This window comes from Betta splendens, chromosome 14 (genome assembly GCF_900634795.4).
Source record: "Betta splendens chromosome 14, fBetSpl5.4, whole genome shotgun sequence".
Classification (NCBI taxonomy): Eukaryota; Metazoa; Chordata; class Actinopteri; order Anabantiformes; family Osphronemidae; genus Betta; species Betta splendens.
Genome location: NC_040894.2, coordinates 3,498,574 through 3,526,409, shown reverse-complemented (window position 1 = coordinate 3,526,409; position 27,836 = coordinate 3,498,574). Strand labels below are relative to the sequence as shown.

The 27,836-nt window shown below is 44.2% G+C and overlaps 2 protein-coding genes across 2 annotated transcripts; one reads left to right on the top strand and one right to left on the bottom strand.

Annotated features, from left to right (window-relative positions):
• Positions 1 to 1,507: 1,507 nt before the first annotated feature.
• On the bottom strand, positions 1,508 to 7,683 carry drd1b (dopamine receptor D1b). The gene has a single exon (XM_029174772.3). It carries the CDS (start codon positions 6,079 to 6,081, stop codon positions 4,702 to 4,704), a length of 1,380 nt encoding a protein of 459 aa, XP_029030605.1. The 5' UTR covers positions 6,082 to 7,683; the 3' UTR covers positions 1,508 to 4,701.
• A 4,884-nt stretch (positions 7,684 to 12,567) lies between these two features.
• On the top strand, positions 12,568 to 25,132 carry rad50 (RAD50 homolog, double strand break repair protein). Its single transcript, XM_029174756.2, has 28 exons — positions 12,568 to 12,701; positions 13,085 to 13,219; positions 13,375 to 13,458; positions 13,586 to 13,737; positions 13,820 to 14,005; positions 14,110 to 14,314; positions 14,433 to 14,561; positions 15,021 to 15,186; positions 15,282 to 15,340; positions 15,541 to 15,675; positions 15,908 to 16,114; positions 16,261 to 16,443; positions 16,622 to 16,779; positions 16,872 to 17,047; positions 17,180 to 17,417; positions 17,607 to 17,796; positions 17,976 to 18,102; positions 18,437 to 18,630; positions 18,993 to 19,103; positions 19,343 to 19,435; positions 19,622 to 19,735; positions 20,143 to 20,270; positions 20,412 to 20,513; positions 20,705 to 20,827; positions 23,851 to 23,936; positions 24,027 to 24,169; positions 24,292 to 24,425; positions 24,527 to 25,132. The coding sequence occupies exons 2-28, from the start codon at positions 13,091 to 13,093 to the stop codon at positions 24,711 to 24,713; spliced, it is 3,939 nt and encodes a 1,312-aa protein (XP_029030589.1). The 5' UTR covers positions 12,568 to 12,701; positions 13,085 to 13,090; the 3' UTR covers positions 24,714 to 25,132.
• The last annotated feature ends 2,704 nt before the right edge of the window (positions 25,133 to 27,836 follow it).

The window sequence follows — 27,836 nt, the reverse complement described above, 5'->3', positions numbered from 1 at the left end:
TCACAGCATCGCAATGTCGTGAGCGGAAGCACAGCAGGTCTGGGTTCCTTCAATTTTCCTTTTTTGTTCTTCAAAGTAGCACGAAATTCAAGCAGATGCTTTAAATCTTATCAAAAGCCGCAGCCCTTAGTGCTGAACTCAGACACTTGGGCCCCTGAGAATAAGCTACAGACACGAGTTAAAGACACAATTCAAGCGCAAGTTCTTTAATGTGGATGCTTTTCGACTGTGCATCAAATATAATTAACATAAGTGAAACGTCCCAATGGACGGGTTTTGAAGCTTTTTGCGTCCTTCGCATATTCAAAAACTGCAGTTCACAGATGAAAACTCGTGGAACTCATGGAACCGAGCAAATCGAGCACAGGGACAAAACCACAGCGTCCACACATTTCACTGGTTGAGAGGCGTAAATGAGATCACAGGACAAGACGTGTGAGCGCGAGCGCGGCGCGTATGAGGAGGGGAGGACGCCGCCCACTGCTGCCGTGAGGCGCTCAGTCGGCCTCACGGCGCCCAGCGAGCGCTGCGGTGGTTACATAAGCACATTAGAGCGGTGTGCACGCATGCATTGGCTGAGTCGCACACACGCACGCACGCACAAGAGCAGCGCGGCGCTGCAGTCTGTCACTAACCTTGACTGCATTTCCATTGTGACCCCAACCCCCCCCTTACTCTCAGCCGGGCGGGCGAGGAGTCACAACGCAACCTAAATATGAGACACACAATAATCTGACAGGCTCTCACACGGAGCTGCTCGTTCCAGGGAAGAAGAGAATGCAATGATCAGGTTTGTCTCATGAACTCATGGAGCCGGATAATGGACTCGTTCTTTAAATATCAAGTGATTCGCTGGTAGATTACTGTGTTTTAAAGGGGGTGGGGGTTTTACAAATCCCCTGAGTGCTGGAGAGATTTTATAGGGATGTCATCTTTTTATTTGTTCCACGGACACAAATAATACATAAACTACTGTAAACGTAGGTTGAAAACACTGCACATGAAATGTTTGGTGCTTGGGCTCTGAATGAAATAATTTAAAACAGATATTGGAAGTGAACATACACAGGAAGTGAACAGACTCTGAGTTTAATTAAATGTGATCAAGTGTAATTTTGCAGATGAGCTGCTGGCTATTGATGCTAACTGTACCTGCTATCGTTCCCAAGTTTCATCACACAGTTAAAGGGTTAAAAGCTGATCAAATGAAGGTCGACATCGTTCTACTAATGAAAAGCCAGTTCGGAGCCTGAACTGTGACTCTGCATGAGAGGGACACGTCAGCGGACAAGTGGCTGTCAGCTTATGTAAATGCGGAGCGAAGGCAGGAACGGAGCGCGGACACACGACGAGGCGGCTGGAAAAAAAGTTGCGTCACCGCTCAAAATCGATCTCCTTCGATCTTCTGCACCCACGTGATGCTCCAGCGGGCGCTCGGGGTCAAAGGCGCTCGGCCGCTCGCGACCAGGCTCCACCGAAACAACCCAAAACACGCCGAGCACGGATGGAAAAAGAAACAATACGTACATCTTTATTATTTTACAAGAAGGGCACATTTTTTTGTTTGTTTTGTACAAACCGTAAACTAAATACTGTAATAATTCGGAGGGTTATAATCTTTGACATCACTTTCATGAGTTGAACACCAGAAACATGTAAATAAATAAATACATAAATAGTCAGTGACTGTAAATTAAAATCCCACACTGGAGAAAACCTACAGCCTGTAAGTCTGCTACACACATTAAGGAAGTTCTGAAGATAATAAGCACTTGTGTTCATCACGACTACATTTTGAACATCATTGTACAATACTACATCCTGCTTCCCAAACCTAAATACTGCCACTTTTAAAAGTGAAGCTTTGTTTGCTGAATTGAAGCTGAGGTAGGGACTCTGTTGTCATCCTCCCCAAGTGAAACCCCATCATTGTTAAAATGCCTGCACATTCCCAGGCCCTGTGAAGAGGAAGAGGGGGAGGAGGAGGAGGAGGGGGAGGAGGGGGAGGGACTCTGCTGTCAGATTCGTTTAAGTTGTCATACATCATGTAGCTGCATTGACGGCGAGACCGTGTTCTGTCACTACCGCTTCCCAGAGCAACCGGGGCATCGCGGCGCAAACACTCCGGATCAAACAAAGTATTTTGCTTGTGGACCTGACGTGGCCCTTCTCCAAACTCGAAGCAGCGGCAGCTGGAAGGATGACTCACCGAGCTGACAAGGTGAAGGCTTTACACGCAGCAGAGATCCTTTTAGCTCTCAGCTGGACGCTATAAATGTATACACACAACAGGTCATTCCAATGGATCAATAAACAAATCACTGTATCTCTAAGGAGACCCCCACACCCAAGTCTTAGCATAAAAAGCTTATAAAACCCTGACAAAACCTCAGCGTAAGCTACAGCACAGCCACATTCAGCCAAAAACTGGAATTTGGCAATAATACAAATAATAAGAATAAGAGTAATATTAACAAACAGTCAGGTGGGGCTCTGATTCTGCACTTTGACTCTACAGAAAAGAAACAGGAGGCCCGTCTGTTTAATAATGAATTCAGCCTGCGTTAACATCCGGAACGCTCATCAAGTAGACAGAGGCAGCCAGGAGAAAAGAGAAAGAGACAGAGGGAAAGGGAGGATGGAGGCGGGGTGGAGGGAGAAGCACATCTCCCCCAAGGCGCTTCCCTTCCATGTCCAGTCCTGACAGATTATGTGCAGTTCACATTTTATCGCATGTTTGTGTCGGCTCGTGTCTGCCAACACGAACGGGATTAGGAGGAACCGGTGAAGAGTGGGAACGGAGGATTTCTGGGCCGATACGGTGGGAAGCTCGTGGGCCGGAGGGTCGAGGCCAGAGGCCTCATTATGATGAGACTGTGGAATGGGATTCCAGCGGAAATGAAATTAGTTCATAATACGAGCCGGATAATCCAATTTCCACTTCATAAATATCAATTTTTAAACTGGGGAGCAGCAAATGGCAGCAGCTGAGGACAGGGAGGCAGAGGACATGAGTCGCAGGCCGAGTCACGTATTGAGCTGAAAGATCCCAACTAACTCCAACCCCCCTCGCGTTGCTGCCATCTCGATAGCATTGGATTTTCCAGAGCAGGAAAATCAAATGCTCCGTTCAAGACCAATTGCTTTCTATCGGATCAGCTTTTCCTTTCTCTCAACAGTTTCACGCCTACATGGACAAACATAGCACGCAGTGGAAGCGCGGCGCTCGATGACGGGGAGCGTTCTCTCCCCAGCAACAATGAACACAACAGCACAGAGACACAACAGGGTCCTGTTTCTACTCATCAGGTACAAAACAGAGCATTCAGGGGCGTTCTTACCTCACACATGCATCGTCTGTTGCTCTCCCACTTTTTGATGACACCATTTACTTCATAATAAAGATATCGAGTGTTTGCTTGAACACTTAACTACTAGTGTCCTTTAATGTAACATTCAAACTGGTGCAAAGAGTTGATTTAAGCACAAACATGAGATAAAGAGGAGATGAGGGTCTCGTAATAGCAACAAACCCGACCCGCCGTATGTGCAGCTGATTACCGTGACTAGCCTCAACACTGTAAACTGTGTTTGTGTATTTGTTGCGATGGCTTCTGGACTCGACCCCTGCAAACGGACCCGCTGTCACGCTTCATGCCCCGCACGCCTCCACGGCCGGCGTGCTCAGCATCAGCAACTTACGGAATCAGATATCTGCAAGTTTGCAAAAGGTCATAAAGCGTCGCTTTGTGCCTGCTGCTGCTCGGCCTCCTCTGTACAAGCAGAGGCATCTTAGTTTACAGGCCGACACTGGTTTTTAATTATGGACTGGCAGCGTTTGCCAAAAATAGAGTCATTAGTTCCACCCTAAGTGGGCAGAGTAAGGACTCGAAATGGAGGCCTGCCAAAGGAGAGGCTGAGGTGGGAGAAGAGACGAATGTGAAGCAGGTGAAGGAGTGAGGAGGGACAGACGACCGGAAGCAACAGGAAGAAGAGAAGAAGAAGAAGACCTCTTATCTGCCCCCTTTGGAGACGTCTCCACTCCCTTTACTCCCTTTCTTTCCCTTCTCTTTCACATCAGTTGAACATGTCGGGGTGTGAAGATAAATAAGATGGGAATGGGAGGATTCACCGCAACAACCTGTCTTAAACGCCTCCATCTGCCCAACGCCTGCTTTAGTTTGGATTATTTCTCACTTTGGTGCATGAGGTAACTGTAACCAAAATAAATTACTACTGCATCACAGGTTGTCCAAAAAAACGAATAGCAAGAAAAAAACTGCAAGATTAAATATACTGCACCGAAACCAACTTACCCACATTTCCCCTCCATGTTTCCATGAAACACTTACTGTATAAAACACCTACAAGACATTTTGCTAACGGTCCATGGTATATACTGCGTTCGACTCCTCCCCGGATAGTGTCAGTTCTGTACAGTATAGTCATGCAGATGTGCACACCTTCTACATGTGCACACAGCTCGTGTTCTGCTTTCATATTCACATTATCAACATTTATCATCAAATGTGTGAATTTCATCAATAAATGCTGACAGTATTTTGCAGATAGTTGTATCCGGGTTAAAGTGCCTTTACTTTGTAACATTCTGTGGGTTTTTCCTGCGACGGTCCAGAGTTCCGTTCCCTCCGTCTCCTCGCGTGGAAGCGATTTTACGCGCCTTCGTGAACTCCCCTCTTCTTAGCTCGACACGGTTTTGTGCTGCCCGTTCTGTGTTATGGGATTGATCTTGTCCAGCGTGACCTCGTTGTCGCTGTCCAGGTTCCCAGAGATGGCCGGGGACAGGATCTCCAGGGTATTGTTTCCCACCCCCACCTCCACCTGCCCTCCGTCCTTCTTCTGCGACTCCTCCTCCTGCAGGACGCTGTGGGGGATCACGTAGCCGCTGGAATTGGTTCCCTCCTTGGGGATGTGAGTCTTGGGCTGATACTGGCTGTTGGGGTTGGCGCTGGGGGCGCCCTGGTTGTTGTTAATGCTGACGATCTCGATGGTGTTGCTCCCCGGGCAGAGCCGGTGGCAGCCCAGCAGGATGGAGAAGGCCTTGCGGAAGTCTGCGTTGAAGGCATAGATGATGGGGTTGAGCGAGGAGTTGGCCCAGCCGAACCACACGAACACGTCGAAGGTGGTGGAGCTGATGCAGGCGAAGTCGGCGGCGCCGTCCGGCAGGTTGGGCTCGCAGAAGGGGACGATGCAGTTGAGGATGAAGAAGGGCAACCAGCAGCACACGAACACGCCCATGATGACCGAGAGCGTCTTTAGGACTTTGGTTTCTCGCTTGAAGGACATTTTGAACGAGCTCTCGCTGTCCATGTTGGAACTGTTCCCCATGCTGCTGTGCCGGTTCTTGGCGTTCTCCGCGGCCCGCTCCAGCGCCGATATCCTCCGTATCTGCTTCTGGGCGATGCGGTAGATGCGGGTGTAGGTGACCAGCATGATGACCACGGGGATGTAGAAGCTGATAAAGGAGGACGAGATGGCGTAGGTCCTGTTAAGGCTGGCGTCGCAGTTGTCGGGAGGGAGCTCGGCCGGGTCGGTTCCGTTGAGCTCTGCGTAGGTGTCCTGGGCTTTGTGCCAGTTGAGCTGAACGGGGATGAAGGAGATGAGGACCGACAGCGTCCACGCCACGCTGATCATCAGACACGCCACCTTGGGCGTCATCTTGCGCTCGTAGCGGAACGGGCTGGAGATGGCCCAGTAGCGGTCGACGCTGATCACGCACAGGTTCAAGATGGAGGCGGTGGAGCACATGATGTCGAACGCCACCCACACGTTGCAGAACTCGCCGAACGGCCAGAAGCCCACGATCTCCGTGGCCGCCTTCCACGGCATCACCAAGATGGCGACCAGCAGGTCCGAGATGGCCAGCGAGATGACGAAGAGGTTGGTGACCTTCGACCTCAGGTGCCGGAACTTGGTGACGGCGACGCACACGAGCGTGTTGCCCAGCAGGGTGGTGAAGATGAGGAGCGAGAGGAAGCAGCCGGTCAGCACGCGCTTGGACGAGTCCCGGTCCGGGAGCAGCTGCCTGCCGTCGCGCACCGTCGAGAAATTCTGCTCCATTGTTTGTGTTGCGCTACCAGTAAAGTTGAGCGGGGGAGCGGCCGTCACCCCATCACATCCGCAGCCTGCGGCTGTGCCTCTCGGGGGGACGCGTTCAGGCGCTCGGCGCCGGCGTGGTCTGTCTGGGCACCAGCTCTCCGACGGACTGGCTCGTCCATAGGCTTCTTGTCACAACCAGCATCCTCGCACGGGCGCCTATTAATATTTTAGAACCAGCTCGTCGGCAGTTTGGCCCGCGAGAGTGTCCGCGTGGTGAAATCCTGCAGCCACCGACATTCTAGCGTGGAGAGAAGCAGCCGTGACTTTTCCCAACCAGCACCACCGCTCGCTGGGCTTGTTTCCCGCTGGACGTCCTCCCCTCACTGGAAGTTTCGCACCCTATCGTTGCTGTCAAATAAACTACGGCTTAGCCTTATATACCATCTCATCAATAACTCCTATTGATGGGTTTTGCGCTGCGTTTATCTGATTTGTTCAGTGATCCTCGAGGCGTGTCTGTGTGGTTATGTTGGTGCCTGTATTGACGCAGATCCACCCCGGCTGCTGGACGCTGGCTTTTATTTCTGCAGCTCCATTTGAGCAAATGCCACAGTCTCCGGGACGATCCGCCGGTGCCAACTGCGCTCCGAGACAAAAACTGGGTTCAAAAAAGTCCCAACAGTCCGTTTACGAATGAGGAGACGTATATTTAAGGTGCCGTTCGTCGCATGCAGCAGCACCACGGCTCCTTTAGGCTGTCGTGTAGTTTTAATCCTGACGTGGGCTCCGTTTTGCTTGTTTTTGGTTTGCGTGCCGATTTGTGAGAGCGCAGCAAAAGCTTTCAAACCCCTTCAGGTCGGATTCTGGCACCTTCGTGAAACATACGTGGCTTTGCAATCCTCCCCTTAACGTCGTCATAACTGAGCCCGCTTTTACCTTACTTCGTGATTCCCTCAAACACAGTGCGTGGCGCGCGCCGCGCCGCGCTCCGTGGACGCGGCGCGCTCCGGACCTGCCGCGATGCCCGAGGTTCGCTTCCAGAACAATCAGATCCAAAATCAGCTCCACTGGACGACGTTCAGTCCCAAAAGAATCCACATCTGCGCGGCGTAGATCCCACTCGTGCGTTGTTCCGCGCTGGAGGAGCTCGCCGTCTTTGCGCCCTTCTCCATTAAAAGTCACGCTCCGGTTTCAGACGGTTCTCGGGTGTTGAGCAGTTCTTCTGCGTTCTTCTCTCGGTTGTCGGGCCACATTCAGTTACACAGCGACGTCTCTGCGGGCTGAAGGACCGACGGAGGCTGACGGGAATGACTCCGGTCGACCCAAGACCGCTTCCACGCGCGCTCCTCTCTCTCCACTCAGCTGCGGCTGCCGCTGTGCGCCGCGGCGCCAGAGAGGACGCGAAGACGGGCACAGGCGCGCTTGGAATGACAGCGTGAATTCATGGGATGTCTCTTTTCATATAACAGTAATAGATCTGTACAGGTGAAATGTACAATTTCCTCTTAAATCATTTAAATCAGCCAAAAGCTTGAGGAGGAGCGACAGATACATTGCTGGGCTGTGGGTTTCCTAACACCAGATATTGCAAATAAATGAGCGTATTATAAAAACGCAGCCCAGCTGGTTACTGAGCGGTACTTTTCCTTCTTGTGTCGAGAGCAGGGCTGTTGGTCTGAATGAAGGCGCGTCCCTCGGCTGTTCCATCGACGCGCATTATTTACGCGCACAAAAACATTCCCTCTCTTTTTCCGGCGAGGAACATTTCAAGTCCGAATCCAACTAAACACTTTATTATAAGCGGCACACATTCATCATCACTGTTGCATTGTTTCGCATTACAGTAAGAATGAAACCAGTCTCCACTTTATTTGCGCGCACTTTATTTTAGTCCTGACTTCACTGCTGCGACGACCCCAAAAATAAAGGCAGAGCTAAAAATGAAGACGCTGCGGTGCCCTGGGATGAACCGTAGCCAGCAGCCACGCACGCTGAGGCGCAGTGAGGCCATCTGCTGGATGCAGGACTGCAGGGACTCAGCGCTGGCTGAGGGAGCAGGCTACGGCGTGGATGCGTTAATTAACGCCTCTCCAGTAAACATGGCTGCACGACCGCAAAAAGGATGAGCGACTCAGACAAGAGTCCTGAGCAGAAGGATGCCAGCGTTGAGGGGCTGCCTTGTTGTGGAGAAACGTAGGCTTAAGATTAGAATTGGGTCAAGGTAAGAATTGGATTCATACATTCGGTTATGATGGTTCTGCCAAGGGACCTGATAAGTGTGTGTCTGTGGGCACGTGTGAGGGAGAGAGAGAGAGATGTGAACCTCAGAAGCTAATACTATCATGGTGCTGAGTGCCCGGCAGGCCCTGGCCAGCATGCATGTTAACGATGTGAGATAAAATCCTCAATGGACTCCGACCCTCCTCAACCGTGTGTGTGTGTGTGTGTGTGTGTGTGTGTGTGTGAGACTCATGTGTGTCTTCATGTGCGTGCCATCTGTGACGCGGCATATTTGTGTGTACAGATGTATTTGTGTGCATGTGTGTGTGTGTGTGTGTGTGTGTGTATGTGTGTGTGTGTGTGTGTGTGTGTGTGTGTGTGTGTGTGTGTGTGTGAGTAATGCATGTAGACAAGCCAAGTGTAAGAGGCCTGGCAGACACAACGCCCACATTTCCCTGTAGCACAGAGCCAGGGTGTGCGTGCACTCAACAAAGTTCAAAGCAAAACCACGTCACACACACACACACACACACACACACACACACACACACACACACACACACACACACACACACACACAGACTTACTCACTCGCTCACTCACGCACATTCAACCAGCCATGCAGGGTAATTTATGTCTGCTCCAAAAAGCAAACAAAATAGAATAGAATACAGATCATATGACTTTTTACTTCACATCATTCATTAAACCATGAACATTGTTGTCAAAATTAACATCATCCTCATATTCTTACCTTCTTTAGAGTCATACAGGCCTCATACCTATAGTAAGTGAGGTTAATGAACCACCAAACTTTGTCACTGAACTTTGTGTGACTTTTTATGACTCACAGAAAGTGGCAGCTTTTCTCCTGACAAGACATTCATCAACTGACTGTGTTTCCCGTGCTGCATATTCAGTTTCTTTCTCCAGGCAGTTAATTGGAGCAGACAACTTGAAAAGTCTATGGGAAGGTTCCACACTGTGCCTGGCTGCCACTGATCTCTGTGGGGGGAAAAATATGTTACGCTGCATTTCCAAGGACTCATCCTAATTCCAGTTCAATTTTAAAATATTAACCACGAGCAGGCGTTCGAGCATTGGAGCCCATGTGGAAATGTCACATTTGGGACTGTTGATGGGCTGAAGCAGCTCATGGATGAACATTTGACTCTCCGTGGTGTTAAAGGCAGCACAAAGCATCAATCTACAGTCCTAAATACAGTATATGTGCTTATGTTATCATAGTGGATTACATAAACACATATCAATGGGTTCAAACTGAGTTTAGAGGAAATTCAGTTTGACACAACACAAAATAAAGGTTTCTTTCAAGCTGGAGCTTTTTATCACCTCAGATCAACAGCTGGAGCTCAGCGTCACCACGACTCCTCTTTTCTTACGATGCTGCTTAATCTCAGGTGAGGCTGCGTTTTCTGTGTCACGCAACGTGTCCAGCTTAAACACTGATGAAAAGCATCGGTTGAAATTGCTGCGAAGGTGAATTGCTGCCAAACGGAGCACTCTCTCTCTAACTTGTCATTTTCCATCTGTGACGCCACAGATGGAAAATAAGCTTCAAAAACCACATCTGCTGAACAATAGTGAGTCACGCAGGTTGAATGATTCAGTGACGTGACACCGTGTGCTGCAGAGGTGAGAGGAGAATGAATGGGCTCACAGGCCGAGCTACTGCACCTTCTCTGTCTGTCTGTCTGTCTGTCTGTCTGTCTGTCTGTCTGTCTGTCTGTCTGTCTGTCTGTCTGTCTGTCTGTCTGTCTGTCTGTCTGTCTACTTCATGTTCTGTCTGTCTGTCTGTCTGTCTGTCTCTCTACCTCATGTTCTGTCTGTCTGCCTGCCTGCCTGCCTGCCTGCCTGCCTGCCTGCCTGCCTGCCTGCCTGTCTGTCTGTCTGTCTGCCTGCCTGCCTGCCTGTCTGTCTTCCTCATGCTCTGTCTGTCTGTCTGTCTGTCTGTCTGTCTGTCTGTCTACCTCATGTTCTGTCTGTCTGTCTGTCTACTTCATGTTCTGTCTGTCTGTCTGTCTGTCTGTCTGTCTGTCTGTCTGTCTGTCTGTCTGTCTGTCTGTCTGTCTCTCTACCTCATGTTCTGTCTGTCTGTCTGTCTCATGCTCTGTCTGTCTGCCTGCCTGCCTGCCTGCCTGCCTGCCTGCCTGTGCCTGCCTGCCTGTCTGTCTGTCTGTCTGCCTGCCTGCCTGCCTGTCTGTCTTCCTCATGCTCTGTCTGTCTGTCTGTCTGTCTGTCTGTCTGTCTGTCTGTCTGTCTGTCTGTCTGTCTGTCTCATGCTCTGTCTGCCTGCCTGCCTGCCTGCCTGCCTGCCTGCCTGCCTGCCTGTCTGTCTGTCTGTCTGTCTGTCTGTCTGTCTGTCTGTCTGTCTGTCTGTCTGTCTGCTAAACACCCAGCGTGGAGCTACTGTGACTGTGCTAATCCCTCGCTGAGTTTCACTGTGCACACGGCGCCTCCATTCAGCAGTAACAACATCGTTATCCTCCCATTCTGAGGCAATGCCATGAAAACATATGATGCGTTTGCGTCATCGCTGCTGCTCTTTACGGTGTGTGGCAGCGTTTGCGTGATATCGCCACCAACCGGCCGAATGCAGTCTCTTTAGGAGCGTTTTGCTGAGGTTCAGCCCAGTTGATGACATTTGCACCATCTGTCCGCAGTTTCATCTGATAAAGTAGGTTTTTTAAAAAGTCACTCACGCAAAAGGTTAATCTCTGAACACTAGATGGGTCACACATCTGCTCCACCTGTTACACGTCACTTACGTTCAGCAATTTATAGTTTTACATTCAGTACACAGACATGTACTGTAACATTAATACTCCTTGACAGGTTTCCTTGTATTTCCCACAGGTTTGAGGGAAGATTTTTTTTAAATTCCACTTTACCACCTAATCTGTTGCACTCATTGCTCACTGTCTTCAAACCGACCGAAGCAACAAATCACACTGACTACTTGCTCTTTCTAACTCTTATCAGATAATATTTGTCCATTTTTGTTGTTTATATTTTATTGTTTATATATTAGGCATATGTTGCAATCCTCCATCAGTGAATTCAAACATTCAACTGAGACAGTGTCTGTATTTCAGTTTAACTTGGTGTGTGTTGTATGTAAATGTTCACTTCAGTCAGTTTGTCTCCGATGTCCTGAGGTGGAGCCCATGGTGAATTTCAGACATTCACAGAACTAGGAAGCTTTTGATATTGCCTCATTCTAGCTGTGTTACGCTGGCAGGACACCGAGGCCTGTTTTGAAATTGTTTGAAAATTTCATGGCTTCCCCATGAATTTTAACCAATAAAGGGAATTGATTAATTTGGCTTTGACACATTTTCCCAGTTTCTCCTGCTCCCACCAGATCTCCCACTAAGTCTTGCATGCTTTTTTCAAGAAGGCTTTGCAGCTCGGCGTAGGTGGGCAAGGCTTTAAATCTCATAGCAGCTCATATGCTGATACAAAACGTCTGCCACCAGTGGACTCAGAACCAGCAGCCATGTTCCAGGTCCAGTGATGATGATGTGTGATTGCGGTGGCAGGGGACAGGCGCGCAGGGGTGTCGGGCACGAAATCAAACACAAAAGTCCAACACAAGACACAGGGTTGTGCCTTTTTCATGTCAGGACAGGATGGAAATAGAGTCACGAGCTGGACAGGCTGAGGCACAGTGAGTCAGCTGATAAAACAGACTGAGTCAGTGGGCTGAAAGCAGAAGGAGGTTTTGTCAGAACGTGTGCCTGTGTGAGAAAACAGAGGCTGCAGCTGATTCTTCAACCCCAAACACGAGCTCAAAAGAACTCTGATTTATAATTCAGGCTCCAACATTATTTGTTACAAAGAAAACACAGTATTTTATTCTAAAAAAGGTGTTTATATTGTTGTTATATTCTGTTATATTCTGTTGGCTGCTAAATTTGGTACATAAGAATGAAAAAGTAATTTGACGTCTATTTCAATGGATGCCAATAAGTGGCCAACAACGTTTAGCGTCGAAGGAAACACGTAGGGCCAATTTGGCAACAGTGTTTTTCACAGGGAAACACTGCCCTCTGGTGGTAAACAAAATCAATTGTAGAAAATTGATATGTAGAGAAGAGTGTTGCAGCTCTGTGTTTGTTAATGTTTTTGTGCGTTGGAAAAAGCTACACGTGAAGATAAGTAGGTTGTTTTAGTAAAAATTTACTTTAGGTGGGTGGAAAATTCACAGTATTTTATAAATATACAGTATTTTATTACTTGGCATAATGTTTAAGTGTGAATAACCGCTCTATACGTTTTTATTCTATAACCACGTGCCCACTCCCGGAAGTCAGAAGTCGTCACCGACGTCACAATCCTCACGGCGCGAAAACTATGCGCTTCACGTCTTTGCTGCAGAACGACAACACGAAACCGAGGTGCGTTAAACGTGTTCACGGGACGTAAACAGCTGCTAGTAACGCAGCCCAAGTCGTCTATGTATTAGCCTTCACCCTGTAAAGCGCCACTTGCTAACGCTAAACACTGCGGCGTGTATATTTGGGTGACGTGGTTAGCTAGCTCTGCTTCTGATACCACAGTGTTACAAAAGGTCAACACAACAACGCCAAGACGGCAGCGACTGAAAATAGTCAGACGGCACTTCATTCACTGAGCATGGATACTAACCTGCTTTGTCATCAGAATAAACTGCAGATGTACAAATAACCATTAAATGTTACGTTCTTCATAGACATAATTGCTAATTATACACCGAACCACTGTTTGTTTAATTACTGGCCCATGTTTTTCCCCTTAAAAGGCTAAAATGTCCAAGATTAACAAGATGAGCATCCTGGGGGTGAGGAGCTTTGGGGTTGAGGACAAAGACGTGCAGGTCATCTCCTTCTGCACTCCTCTGACTGTGCTGGTTGGACCCAATGGAGCAGGAAAGACGGTATGAGAGCAAAAGGTTCTGTCTGATCAGAGAATGAACAAGAAAGGCCAAAGTTTGATTTTGAGATCCCACACCTGAATTGGGATTAGGCAGATTATTGGATGTTTCAAAATGTCAGATTAAACTCTAATTTCTACTTGATGTTCTGCTTTCAGACTATTATTGAATGTCTCAAATATGCAACATCGGGGGAGCTTCCTCCTGGATCTAAAGGAGGTGCTTTTGTTCATGATCCAAAGGCAAGTTCCCTCTGTAGAGCTTACACTAAATGGCTTTGTTTATATGTCAATATTGTTTTTAATACTTGAGTCCTGAATATGCAGTAATGTTGGTGATCTTGGTAAATGTGTTTTGTTTGTATTTTAGGATGCGCGTGAGACAGATGTGAGAGCACAGATTAAACTCCTATTCACAGACGTGAATGGAGAGAAAGTCACCGTCCAGCGCTCGATGTCTTGCACTCAGAAGGCGAAAAGCTACACCTTTAAAAGCTTGGAGCAAGTCATCAGTAGAAAAAAGTAGGACACTGTTTTTACTGTTAGCTTTTATGCTTTGAACAAGTTGTTTATTCTCAACTGATAAATCACATGTTTCTTGCAGAGATGGAAAAGCCGTGAGTTTGTCATCAAAGTGTGGTGATATGGACCGGGAGATGATTTCTGCGTTGGGTGTATCAAAGCCTGTGCTGAATCATGTCATTTTCTGTCACCAAGAAGAGTCTAACTGGCCACTTAGTGAAGGCAAAGCTCTCAAAGACAAGTTTGACTCCATCTTTGCTGCGACCAAGTAAAGCCAACGCGCTTCACATCACAAGTCTTTTTTTTAAGTCCATTACATGAAGTGGCGTTGCCAAGGCCTCACACTACTCACACTGTATGCTATCTTCCCAGATACATCAAAGCTCTAGAGACGATGCGGCAGCTGCGTCTCTCGCAGAACCAGACGGTCAAAGAATGTCAGGTAGAGCTGCGTTACCTGAAGCAGAACAAGGAGAAGGCCCAGCAGATAAGAGAAACCGTTTCCACCAAAGAGGCTCATCTGATGGCCTCTAAGGATAACGTCCAGCAAATAGAAAGAGAGATTGATCCACTAGAGGTGGGTTTTTCAGAGGTCGATGCTTATGTTACATCTGGAATCAGCTTTTTTTAAAGTGGCATAGTTGAAGACATGCCTGTCGTATTACAGAAGTGTTTCTTGTGCTCTAATGTTTTAGACTCGACTCATGGATATTGACACAAAACTTGGAAAAGTGATGAGGCTCGACAACGACATTAAAGCTTTAGAGAGCAGGAAAAAACAGATGGAGGAAGACAACAGAGAGCTGGAGGAAACAATGGAACAGGTAACAGAACAATTTGTAAAACAATCTGACCAAAAACGTTTAATATGATAACAGATGGAAAGAACGAAAGAGAAAATTAAATGCTTGAAACAACATAATGAGATTAGAAATTGGAAACGCTGGCAAGCTCTGTCGTGAGGGTTTGTTTAACTGAACATCTGCTTAATAGTACTCGAGACCCCACTCAGTACATCATTACCCTAAATGGAAAATTAATGGAATACTGCAGATGGTGAATGGTGGTGTCATTTTTTTAATGACAGTCAGTTTTTCATCATCAGTCTTTTTTGAGTCTGATAATTGAAGTTTAAATTCAAAGAGTTTTGTTGCCAGTGATCTTTTAGTAGATTACATAATGTAGTAACAACATAGATGCTCTTTTAAGTGTTATTTTTAAAAGGTACAGTTTTTTAGTACTATGCTTCAGAGCCACTAAGCCAGTGAACTCCTATGTTGCAGGTGTTCCAGGGCTCAGATGAGCAGCTGCAGGAGATTTACCAGAACCACCAGAGGACAGTAAAGGAGAAGGAGCGGAGGCTGAAGGAATGCCAGACGGAGCTGGAGAGAGCAGGCCGGGAGTGTCAGAGACTCAACAGGGTCAAGGCTGAGCTCCTCGTGGAGCAAGGTACGCATAGCTGCACATGTGTATGGAAGATAAATGTGTGGATAGAGATGTTTCTTGGCTAACTATCTCCTGTTTTCTCTTCTTTTTCTTTTCAGGCCGTCTTCAGCTGGAGGCAGACCGACACACACAATACATCAAAAACCGTGATACTCAGGTTAGGAAAAAAACAGAGCAATGTTTTGTTCTTTTGCACAACACGTTTCTCGAAACATGACATTGGAAGTAGACCTGGAGCTGAGTCATGTAGCGTAGCCTTGAGCTGCCTGTTAAATGTAAACTTATCAATATTTTGAGCTCCAGCATGATAATTAAATTGTCTATGACACTTTTTAGTGTGCTCTCCGTTTTTTTTAGGTTCGCGCTTTGTCATCTTCTCTGGAGATGGAGGGATATGACCGGCCTCCCTTTGCCACCCATCAGCTCGAGAGTTTTCATCGTCTTGTTTCTCAGAGACTTGAGCAGGAAAAACAGACATTCACCCAGGTTTTGGTAGGAAATTAGTTCATACTAAAATAATTCCAGTTCCTTTTCTTCTTATTCTGTGCACAATGTGTCATTCCATGGATGAAAGATAGCCTTGTTGCCTTTAACAGCCCCAGGATGGATTTTATCTATGTTTCATATGTTCTCAGCTTGCATATTTTATATTAAATGTTTTTAAACCGTGATGTTGGACCAAATGTGCATCTCCGATTTCTTCTACTCCTTTCTGTCCCATCAGGCAGATCTACAAGAAAAAGAACAGCAGAAGCAGCAGTGTATTGACGAAATGAGGGATAAGAAGACCGGCCTGGAGAGGACAGTTGAGCTGAAGAGAGACCTGCAGGGCAAGAAGCAGCAAGAACTGAGGAATATTAAAACGGAGTTGCAGCGACTCGAGGGTTCGTCTGGTCGACTTCAGGATCTGGAGAACGAACTGGCTGAACAGGTGTCAATAGTGGATGCGATGTGGCTCCACTTGGTGTTTCTACACTTCTGGAGATAATTTATGTTTTTAAAGAATTTATCGCTTCATCAAAATTACTGACCGGTCACATTTTTCTGTTTGGGTGTGTTGGACATGATAATCTGTAGGAGCGAGAGCTTAAGAGCGCAGTGGAGAACTCCAATGTGGATGAGTTGAAGGCAGAGGTTGCTGACCTTCAGAGAGAGAAAGAGGAACTTGACCGTGCTCAGAGGCAGCTGGACCAAGAAATGGAAACGCTCCACACACAAACCACCGCACGCACGCAAGTGGAAATGCTGAAAAAAGACAAGGTAAAAAGTTCACTGTAGTGTTTTTACTCTTACTCTCTGTCTCTTAGTCTTGGGTGAACCTTGGTGGTATTTTGTGGTTCATTTCTCCTGCTTTTCTTTTCCCTTTCTCCCATTTCCTTGTCTGTTTCCTTGTCCTGTCATTTTTTTTCTTTTTCTCTTCTGACCTTTGCTCCTGTAGATGGACAAGGAGGAGCAAGTACGTAAGATCAAGTCTCGTCACAGTGAGGATCTTGTGTCATTGTTGGGGCATTTTCCCAATAAGAGGGAGCTGGAGGACTGGCTCTATGCCAGGTCTAAAGAAATTAACAATACCCGAGACAAACTTGCCAGACTGAAGTTAGTAAGATTTATTTGCATCAACTAAACCGATTAATAAACAGATAAATAAATCGTGTGTTTGATGTTGTTATTTGTATTTGTATTTGCAGCAAGGAGCTGGCATCAAGTGAGCAGAATAAAAGCCACACTGCTGCGGAGCTGCGTAAGAAGGAGCAGCAAGTAACCAGTGAAGAAGAACGGTTCTTTAATGTGTGTGGAAGTCAGGATTTGGAGCAGGACTTGGGCAAACTGCAGGAAGATCTGGAAAAGATATCCAAACAAAGAGGTAGATGAACGCGCAAATGCAATAAATAAACCCAGAATTCAAACCCATCCTTGTACAGTAGCTGTGAGGCGCTAACCCCCCCCCCACAGTCCTGCCCACACTCATGTCTATGCTTATTTTTCTCACCTCTAGCCATGCTAGCTGGAGCCACAGCAGTGTATACCCAGTTCATCAGCCAGCTAACGGAGGACAGAGAACCATGCTGCCCCGTTTGCCAGCGCACGTTCCCTTCGGAGTCTGATCTGCAGGAAGTCATCAGCGACATGCAGTCCAAACTGCGCCTGGTGCCAGACAAGCTGAAAAACACAGAGCAGGACATGAAGAAGAAGGAGAGAAAGAAAGATGAGATGATGGCTCTTCGACCCATCAGGTATAAAGATAGATTGTTAACATTTAGTCCACCAGAGGGAGCCAGTTTGTCATAGTCACCTGACTCTGGGTAAATGCCAATATAGTGTTTTTAACATTGAAGCAAGTAATCTATCTAAGTCTATATATAATCATATACTCTAATATTCGCCATAAATGCTATATAATTTATTTACTTCCTTTTATCTAGGCAGTCAATTCAACAGATTCAAGAAAAAGAGTTGCCAGAGCTGAAAAATCGTCTACAGAGTGTGAACAGAGAAATTGAGAGGCTTAAGGATGAGGTGGAGAAGCAGGAAACACTGCTTGGTACCCTGATGTCAGAGGAGGAAACGGCCAAGGCCTGCCTCCAGGACATCTCTCTCATGGACAGATACCTGGTAGCATCTCTTTCCCGAAGTTTTTTTTAACAACTCTGTCAAATTGTGATCATTATATTAATTTAGATGCATCACTCATAATATGCTGCAGACTCCTAAAAGTTAATGTGGCCCGTTTCTTATAGACTGTATTGTTTCACATTCTGTTAATTTATCTTTCTGCACTCTTTTCTTTGCAGATGGACCTTAAGGAGGTAGAGAGGAAAATAGCTCAGCAGGCAGCAAAGCTCCAGGGAGTGGACCTGACCAGAACCGTTCAGCAAGTCAGTCAGGAAAAACAAGAAACCAAGTACAAGCTAGACACCAGTAAGATAATATTATACTCACAGTCATTGGGGTGAATTTTCATTTTTGTCTGTCTTTTTTTTAACATTTGCTTCTTCTACTGTACTTATACATAACACACGACAGCTTGGCAATTCCTTACATTGAAGACAACCATATAAGATGAAACCGGGCCTTGAAGCTTTCAGTTTGTTTTTAGATTTTTACGATTAAAGTTTTTTTGGGATGGTGCAATGGCACTTCTGTGTCTCTTTTAAAATAAGTCAGCATTATAAAAAATGACATGATCAGGAGTTCGGTTGAGGTATGAATGAAACTAAAATGATTGTAATTTTTTTTTGTTGTTCCATTGCAGCCTCCAGCAAAATAGACCTGAAACGTAAGCTGATCCAGGACCAGCAGGATCAGATTCAGACACTGAAAAGTGCTGTGAATGAGACGAGATCAGAAAAACTCCAGCTGAGCAGTGATCTGCAGAAGCAGCAGCAGCTGGAGGAGCAGTGTGTCGAGTTCACCACCGAAATACAGGCCTTAACCAGGGACATAAGGGTAAAGTTTCTGTTTGTTAATCCAAACGTATGCTTGCTGTGTGACTCAAAATTTTACACAAAAGGTGTGCAGGACCTATGTGGTGTATTATTACACATCTGTCAGTAGTGAAGCTCTTTCAACAACTGCCCACTTCAGGAACAGCGTCCAGGATTTGTATCTCTGTCAAAATCAGCAATGTAGAGGGTTTACCACAAGGTCGTCACCACTCGCAAGCCTCACAAGACACATTAAAAGACACTCAGATTAAACAAAGATCAACCTGCACCAGAAAGATGGGAGGACTGTGCATGAGAGTCCAGCAAAAAGCACCTGTCCGTTCACTGAACAAATGCCACGTCTTACTTTATCTTACCTACCAGGACGCGAAGGAGCAGCTGTCCCCTTTGTCTGCTACTCTGGAGAAACTACAGCAGGAAAAGCAGGAACTGGTGGAGCACAAGAGACAGAGACAGGAAGAGGGGCAGGAGAAGGTGGGCACATTTCTACGTTACTGTATAAGTTCTCTATGATGCTTAAAAGTGCATTTAGCAAAAGCAGAAAAAAAACTTCAACAAGTATCTTCAAGAGCAAACCAGGTCACATTTTCTAGTGCAGAGCTGCACATGCACTTCAAGCAGTTTTAAACTGCGTACTGTACGCTACATGTATGACTTGCTGGATGTTTGCTCAGCCAAATGTCCTCATTATTCTACATCTTTGTCTCTGACAGGTCAGTGGCATTAAAGAGAGAGTAAAGGCGATCAACACGTTGGAAAGAGAGATCTCCAAATACACGAATGAGGGCAAAGACGAATACAAAGAGGTGATTTTTATTTTTCTTAACACCTTTTGTTTTTGTGATTGATCCAGGTCTCATTTTGTAGTTGTAATCTGGTGTGTATGGTTGCCATTAAGGAAACGACTATATGCTGCTTAGATTCACCTTGATTTGTTTGTCTTCATTACCTGTAGAAGCTTGTAATAATTATATTAACTGTTTTTGTTGTAGCAAAAAGAGGCTGAGCTTCATGAAACCAACGCTCAACTACACGAGGCTGAGAAGAATAGAGAAAAGATCAACAAGGAGATGGGAAATATTCGTCAGGACATAGACACACAAAAGGCAAGATCTCATTTTTCATTTTTTCTTTATATTTTGGTTGCCTTTTACTTCTATTTAAATAAGGCTCAGTCCTCTGTAGTACAAGTCAGAGCAGTAAACTTCCTAGTGCTGCATCGGTGTGCTGGCTGGACAGAGGAGCACCTTCAGCCAGAGGCTGAACAGTATTAGGTGCTCCACAGAACGCCACCGGAGAGCCTTCCTACCGGTCGGCCTGTACAACTTCTCCTCTGTCTGTACGGGTTGATCTTAATCCATGCAATAACATGTATCATAAAACTTTAGCTAGTAATTAGATGTAATTAGACAATAGTAATTAGCGGCGTTCCAAGTTTACAAAATAATTTCCTCTCGATTAATAAAGTTTTTTGAATCTTGAAGTTTCAAGTTGTGCTCTTCATATTTCTTAGGTGCAGGAGCGCTGGTTGCAGGACAACCTGACCTTGAGGAAGCGCATTGAGGAGCTGAAGGAGGTTGTGGCCAAGCATGAAGCTCTTATGAAAGATATGGGCAACATGCAAGTTCTGCAGCTACGCCAGTAAGAATTAATAACGTGCATGAATTTAACCAGCAGCTAAAACTGGACCAAGTGGCACAGAAGTTTATTTGTCAGTGTCCCCCAGATGTGACTTAGATGATGAAGGCATGTGCTATTTTCTCATTTTCTGTGGTTGTCCAGAGAACGTCGTGAAGCAGAGCGAAAGCTGGAGGACCTGAAAAAGAACCGCAGCATTGCGGTAGGTCGTCAAAAAGGCTTTGAAGAGGAAATACTGCATTACAGGTGACATGTCCAGATCTGTTGTTGCTGCTCTGTAGCTGAATTAAAGTGATTATTACACAGTCCCTGTGTGAAATGTAACGTAGATCACATGTCATGACCAGCAAATGAACCTTTCCATTATTTTGGTCATTTTTACTGTCTGTCATTGTTGTAATTACATTTATATATATATAAACTTTTCTTCATTACAGAAAAGAGCTGCGAGAAGAACAGTATGCCAAAGCTGAAGAGCTCCACAAAAACAAGATGATCATAATGAGAACCACAGAGCTCGTCATTAAGGACCTGGATCTCTACTACAAGGCTCTTGATCAGTAAGTTCACATATATTATCTTCTGATAGACATAATTAAAAAGTGTTTATCTTTGCTTACATGGTCATGGTCAATGGTTAATAGGGTGGGAAATTCTCCCTGGGTAAAAATGTACGTATAGACTGACGCATACTGAAAAAGATCTGACTCAGTGATTTGACAGACATCTACTGAGTCATGCTGCAAGTTTGTGCCCAACAGAGAAGTGACTGATTTAATATAAATAGAAAGTACTATATTATATAATAATGTTAAAGTTTGTCAATACTTGAGATATCATAGCCCTGAAAAAAGCCCTGATATCATGAGATATCAGGGCTTTTTTCCTCTTTGTCACACGTCCTATAGGTCATTAAACCACCACAGTTCTTCTAGTGAGGTCGGTTCTGTTCTGTTCATAGTACGTTTATGCACTGAGAGCCTGGACACAGCAAGCGTGAATATCAACTTATTGTAAACATAAATGTTTTAAATGTGTAAACTAGTGACAAAACTAAACTACTTTTGTCACTAGTTTAACTTAATAAACCCAAGTTAGGAATGTGTTTTCCTACAATAGGTAAATTAACGAGAAACCGAAATAAATATGAGTTATTGTAAAGTAAATAACAAACACGTGAACTGCAACTTACACATATAATATTATGCAAGTACTCAGTGTTTATTGAACACTTGCAAAATCAGTGCAGTACAGTCAGCAGCTTGAGAAAATATATAAACTGTGTGAAGAGATGACTTCACACGAGTTAAAAAATAGCCATTGCATCTTTTTTATATATATTTTTTCTAAGCTTATGAACCTTCTCCCTCACCGCTGAGGCAATCACTGTAGTGAACCCACCTGTCTTGTAGTAGAGTTGCATTTTTTCACAGGAAAAGGAAAATCTGTGATGAGGTGTGTGGTGATACTTGTAAGGTAGTGATGGAGTTGATTCCTCTGTGTAGGTGTGTATCTCTATAGTAAGATGTGACGTTTTCTCACTTCTTATCTTGACGTGTTATAAAGACACATGCTCATCCGTTTGATGCTGTGGTCTAGCGTTGGACTATACACACTATTTATACATTCTGTACGACCCCTGCCAGCAGTGTTGGGTCACTTTAGACAACAAAAGTGAATTATTTTTAATCAGAAATGTCCATCTTAGCTGTTTTTACTTATATACACCATATTGTAATTGTAACCTGAGCATTTTTAGGTTGTAAAAAAATAATTTTACCTTACCTTATCTTTAATTACTGAGCAAATAGTTGTTAATTTATTGAAGAATATAATCTGCGAATACAAACATTACAAAGTATCAGGTTTGTTTTCAACCTCCCAAATATGATTGATTCTGAATAAAAATGTGCATTTATTATCAGTTTTGTCTCACAAGATCATGCATTAGCTTATAAAGTATATTGTATGTATTAAACTGAAAGTGTCCTACTGTAATTGTCTGACCGACATATACAGTATTCAAGGATGAAAGGCTGTGAACTCACCTTCAGAGATAATATCTGTGAAGGGAGCAGAAGCATCATTTACCCATATGTGTGGGTGATTCACTGTCTGCATTGTTATCAAGATTAAAAGCAGAGTCTAGCAGCTTTTCAGCAAACAAGGCATCCAGGTCACGGTTTCTGTTTGAATACACAGAAGTTTGATTCACTTCTGTGTATTCCTTTTTTTTGTTGCAGCCAACAAAAAAAAACTCCCTTTGTCGTGCACTTTGTAACCTATCATCATGTGTACACGACTTCACACGACTTATCTGTGTTGCAAATGCAGTTGCCACATCGAAATATTCAGCATTTTAATTTAAGAAAAAAAAAAACGATCTATTGTGTGGCAACTGGAAACAAAAACACACATTCACAAAGCTATAAAACTAAATTATTTTCTCAAAACCTGCAAGTGTAAAATGCAGCCTTTGGGCTACGTAAATAAAGTTCCAAAAAAATTTTCTTTTGCATAGCAGTGAAAATGAATGTGTATTGAAGGCTACCAGGTCATTGGGTTGCAGAGTTGTGTGGGATCCTAATACGATTTCCGGTATTGTCATTACATCATTTCTATATTACTTTTAATGGCCACAAAATGAATAAAAAAGAACAAAAAGAAATTTTTTTTTAAGATGGACATATCATGTATAATGTAGAGTTTAGTTTTCATTCTGTGACTGATGGCTGCAAAATGTGTCTTCATGCAACAGCTCAGCTCTGGAGAACTGATGTTTAGTGAGGGTATTAGCTATATGCTGCATTTAAAATATAAAATAACTTTTAATCATGACCAAGTCACATTAGATTTTTGTGGCGGTGCAGCGATGAGCCATTTATTTCTTCTGTCACTTCAGCAGTTATTTAAATATGACACAGCATATCAGATGAATGGATAAGAAGCGCTCTGCTTCCTTTCTTCATGGTTCGTCTACTTATCCACCAAAAGTGCTCGGAGTTACATTATCATCATTCTGGTGTTTTCAAACCACGGCTTTCTTGTCAGTTTGCTAGATTATAGGCAAAATGCTTCTTGGTATACAGGAAAGCAACATCCAGTAACGTTGATGCATTGATATGTTATCTACATCGTGTATCAATATTATATGAATTATATATATTAAAACTGCCATCGCAAACATTTCATGGCCAAATTATTCAAAAACACCTTTTTGCTGGAAGTTAGCTCAGAATTGTGCAGCTGTGTTCATTTGCCTTTTTGCATGCATGCTACTTTCATATGGATCACTTTATGGTTAAACCAAAGATGTTGTGATGTTCTTTTCAGTTTCAGAAATTATAATGTATCAAAATATACAAATGTGTCATGTTTGCACAGAAATAACTTTGGAAATATCTGCATCTTGTTACATTCATAACTTGTTTCAGGATAATAAGCTTTTATTTTGGACATGTTGCTAGTGATTTCAGATATATGAAACCAGATAACCATTTTAGCTTAGCATACTATTTTTCTACATTAACAGTAGCATTTATTACTAATAAGTTCATCAAGTTTTTCCTCTTGTTTTGTCTAGAACCATTATGAAGTTCCACAGCATGAAGATGGATGAGATCAACAAGATTATTCGAGATCTATGGCGCAGTACCTACAGGGGTCAAGGTGCATGTCACTTCTTTAACATAGATTGCTCATATGTAGCATGCTACTGGATGCATTTTGCCTACTCTGTCTATGCTCCCTGGTTTTCAGATATTGAGTATGTGGAAATAAGGTCGGATATGGATGAAAATGCATCTGCTGGAGTGAGACGGCGAGTTTACAACTACAGGGTTGTTATGGTCAAAGGAGACACAGCTTTAGATATGAGAGGACGCTGCAGTGCCGGCCAGAAGGTACGTACAGTGCGATATATGTATCACACAAATCAACTGCACCCCTTTTATATATTATCGCTAAGTTGAAGCACATCTGAGAAACATCCATAGTTAAAGTTGACTTGTGTGTTTGTGTCTAGGTTTTGGCATCACTGATCATCCGTCTTGCTCTGGCAGAGACCTTCTGTCTGAACTGTGGGATTCTGGCCCTGGATGAACCCACCACCAACCTGGACCGGGAGAACATCGAGTCACTGGCACATGCACTTGTGGAGTGAGTATATACTCACACACATTTGGATTGTTTGATACCCCTTTAAGACGAATCACGTTTTCAGTACACGTACTGAACTACTTCTTGCTCATTCACCACAGGATCATCAAGAATCGCTCTCGCCAGCGCAATTTCCAGCTGCTCATCATCACCCACGACGAGGACTTTGTGGAGCTGCTGGGACGATCCAGCTACATCGAGCACTTCTACCGTATCCGTAAGAACCAGGACCAGAACTCTGAAATCACAAAGTGCAGCATCACGTCCCTCTCATCGTATCTCCATTGAGCAGACAAATGACTTATTTGGAAGAAAGTTGTGTTTAGGCTGGTTCAAGTTATTGTTCAATGTGTTTATAAAACAACACAATGTATCAGTTTTTGAAGCAATAGGAAACTTTGTAGTCACTCCTGCTGTCTGCCTGGGTAAGTTAACTGTTGGCCAAGAATCCTAACATTTCCTAACCAAAGTTTCAGCGGGGTTCATAATGCAGTGGTTCATAATATGAAACCGTACTGAAATAATCTGCAGAACTGCACTGTCATCAACAATCTTAGAAATCAACTAAGGCTTTGTTTAAAGGTTCTTTGTGTGAAGTCAACACATGCAGCTTTAGTGCTGTTGTCTGATGTCTGAAATGATGTGGTTTAACTCAAGACATTCAATTCTGTTGGACCTAAATAAAAAAACTCTTTAATTGCAAAAAATGCCAACTGTCGTTTTGGGAATCACACTAGCGTCAATAAAGCATTTGCTGAGCTCCAATGATAACAAATGGCCTGTTTTGCTTCAAACTAATTAATATAACTACAGTATAAATCCCCAAAGAGTGACTTGGGAACATCATTCTGTTCTGTCATTAATTCTTGTGTGGTTTACACAGGACTTGCATAGTGGCTGTCACCCAACACCAGTTCAGAGAAAAGTAGCTCAGTTATGACGAAGTGGCTCATCAACCACTAAATCTTATCTTGGTGCTGTTTTTGTTAGTGAGAGGAAACACGTAGAAAAGGTGTGACGTCAGTGAATCTGTATAAATCACCTGCAAGTTGGCTGTTTAGTAATCGGTCTTGAAACAGCATCTTCCAGTGGTCGACGGCCAACGCTCGTATTTTGAAGATGACAATCCTCCTGGTGGCGTCCGCTCTGGCTTTGCTGGTCGTCTCTGCCGTCGCCAGTCCCACTCGCCCCAAGACTGAAAACAGTCTAAACATTATATATGATCTGGCAGAAAAATACAACGAATCTCTCAACAGGGTAAGTTTGTTGCAGTTTGTGTAATGTGCACAACAGTTTCTTGTTTTATTGTTATTCTTAAAACGGTTCATGTCATAATATATTTTTTGTTCTATGTTGCAGGAATTCTTTGTTGAGGATGTGCGTCCTCTGGTCGATGCGGGCTGTGAGGTAAGACGATGGTTTCACTTCACATGGTTTATGCTTTGCTTTCGCATACAAGTAACATTATGATGAAACTGTTATGACTCGCTGCCAATAGAATGGAGCCCTGTCACACAATGTTCAACTCCTGAAACTGAGTTTGTTGAAGCAGACGTTTCGACAGAGCTTCTGTAATACAATGCATTCAATTATACTATAAGTTAATACTTAATTTTTTAGTCATTTTTCTTAAAAGACATAGAAAATGTGCATTTTTAATGGTGCCTTGTTGTTCATTTTTGCTTAGGACACATTCTTCTGCAAAGTGAATGAGATCCTGCATAAGCGTCAGGATCACGCCAACAAGCTGGTGAATACCTTGAAGACATTTACAGATCTCAGAAACGTAAGAGGCTTTTTTTTTAATCAGAACTACTGATTTGTACATTGTACATGATGACATGATTTGTAGAGCCTTGGATAAGCATGACTCTCTCTCTATTTCAGGTGAACTGTACAGAGTTGGTAAAGGATGCGCCATCAACAGGAGTCCTCATCCAACTAACTGAATTGATGAAACACCTAATCCACTGTGTCCGGCAGAGAAACTTCAAGGACAAGAAAAGCAGCCCTTGAATGTCTCCCACATCTGTGGCCAAGCTGCCAAGAACTGCTTGGCTTTTCTATTTTCTTACAATACAATCAAATGAAGGTCACCCCATAAAGAGTCAAACTCATTTCCAAGTAGAAGAGAAAGTCTAAAGGTTTTGTGACCCAGATCTTAGCCTATTTATTTCTTAACTATTTAACATAAGTTATGGCTTTTATATGTATTGTAAATTTCTCTGCATTAAAATACATGTTTAGAAAAAATAAAACTTTTTGCCAATGATTGAGGCGTGTATGGAGATTCTTTGTGTTTCACTGTCAAACCTGATGCATAAGGTCCATTGCTCTATTGTTTACTAACTTGCTGCTGCTAATTACCTGGATCAGGTGCATTAAGGCTGCATCAAAGTCAGTTTGAAGGCAGCTTTTAACAGAATGTAGCAGAACTTCACCTCCCTTGTGAATAGTGTCATATTTCATTGTATGACCTATGACCTGGTCGACACAACTACTAGTCTTTGTAAGATTAGCAGTTTCACATTTGCAGAGCCAACAGCAATATTACACCTGCAGAGTCTTAGTCTTTGAAGCTGTATCAGAACACAGCCTGATTGATTCATAATGATAATGTCTTTATTTGTCTAGATTTGACCTATATTTCACATGGGCCTTGGAACACATATAGTCATTGTGGTATCACACTTTTCAACCACACCATTTGTGATTGTTTACTAGATTACTGCAGAAACAGTTTATTAGCATTCAGGAAAGCAGCCGTCACAGTGCAAAGTTTGAGTCTGCAGTTTATTACTGTTCTCTGTTCTGTGTTGCAAAACTGTCACTACATACTTGTGCATTAATGGTTTGTGCCTCCATTTTATAGCAAGAATCATGGCTTGAACAACTTCTTTTCATGTTGTTTTCCCTAATATGTTAATTAATCAGGAAACCTGATGACCTAAGGATTAGTTGATATGACTGAGAGGATGTCCCATGGGGTTAATAACTTGCCTGTGATTTCATCCTGTGCTTTGCTTTTGCTGAAATCCACGGGACCCCCTAGTGGCATAGTCCTGCTATTAGTGGCTACAGATCAAGTCTATTAATCTTTAAAACATGTACCATGGTTTCCTATTTCATGTCTAGGTGGTGCCCTGCAAACCATGTGGGCTTTGTAGATATTTGAACCAGTTTTGAGGGAAAACCTAGGCTGACGGTGTCCATCCCATGTTGGACGGAGCCTCGTATCATGACCATGTTGCTTAGTCTCCCTACACTGTGACAGCAGTGTCTTATTTATCGCATAGAGTGTCTGCTCCCCACCACCTAAACTATACAATTCACAAACAGATCAAGTGACTTACCAGAATTTATTTTTAATGTAATTATTGACCTTGCCGCAGCTGGAGAGAAACCTTAGAA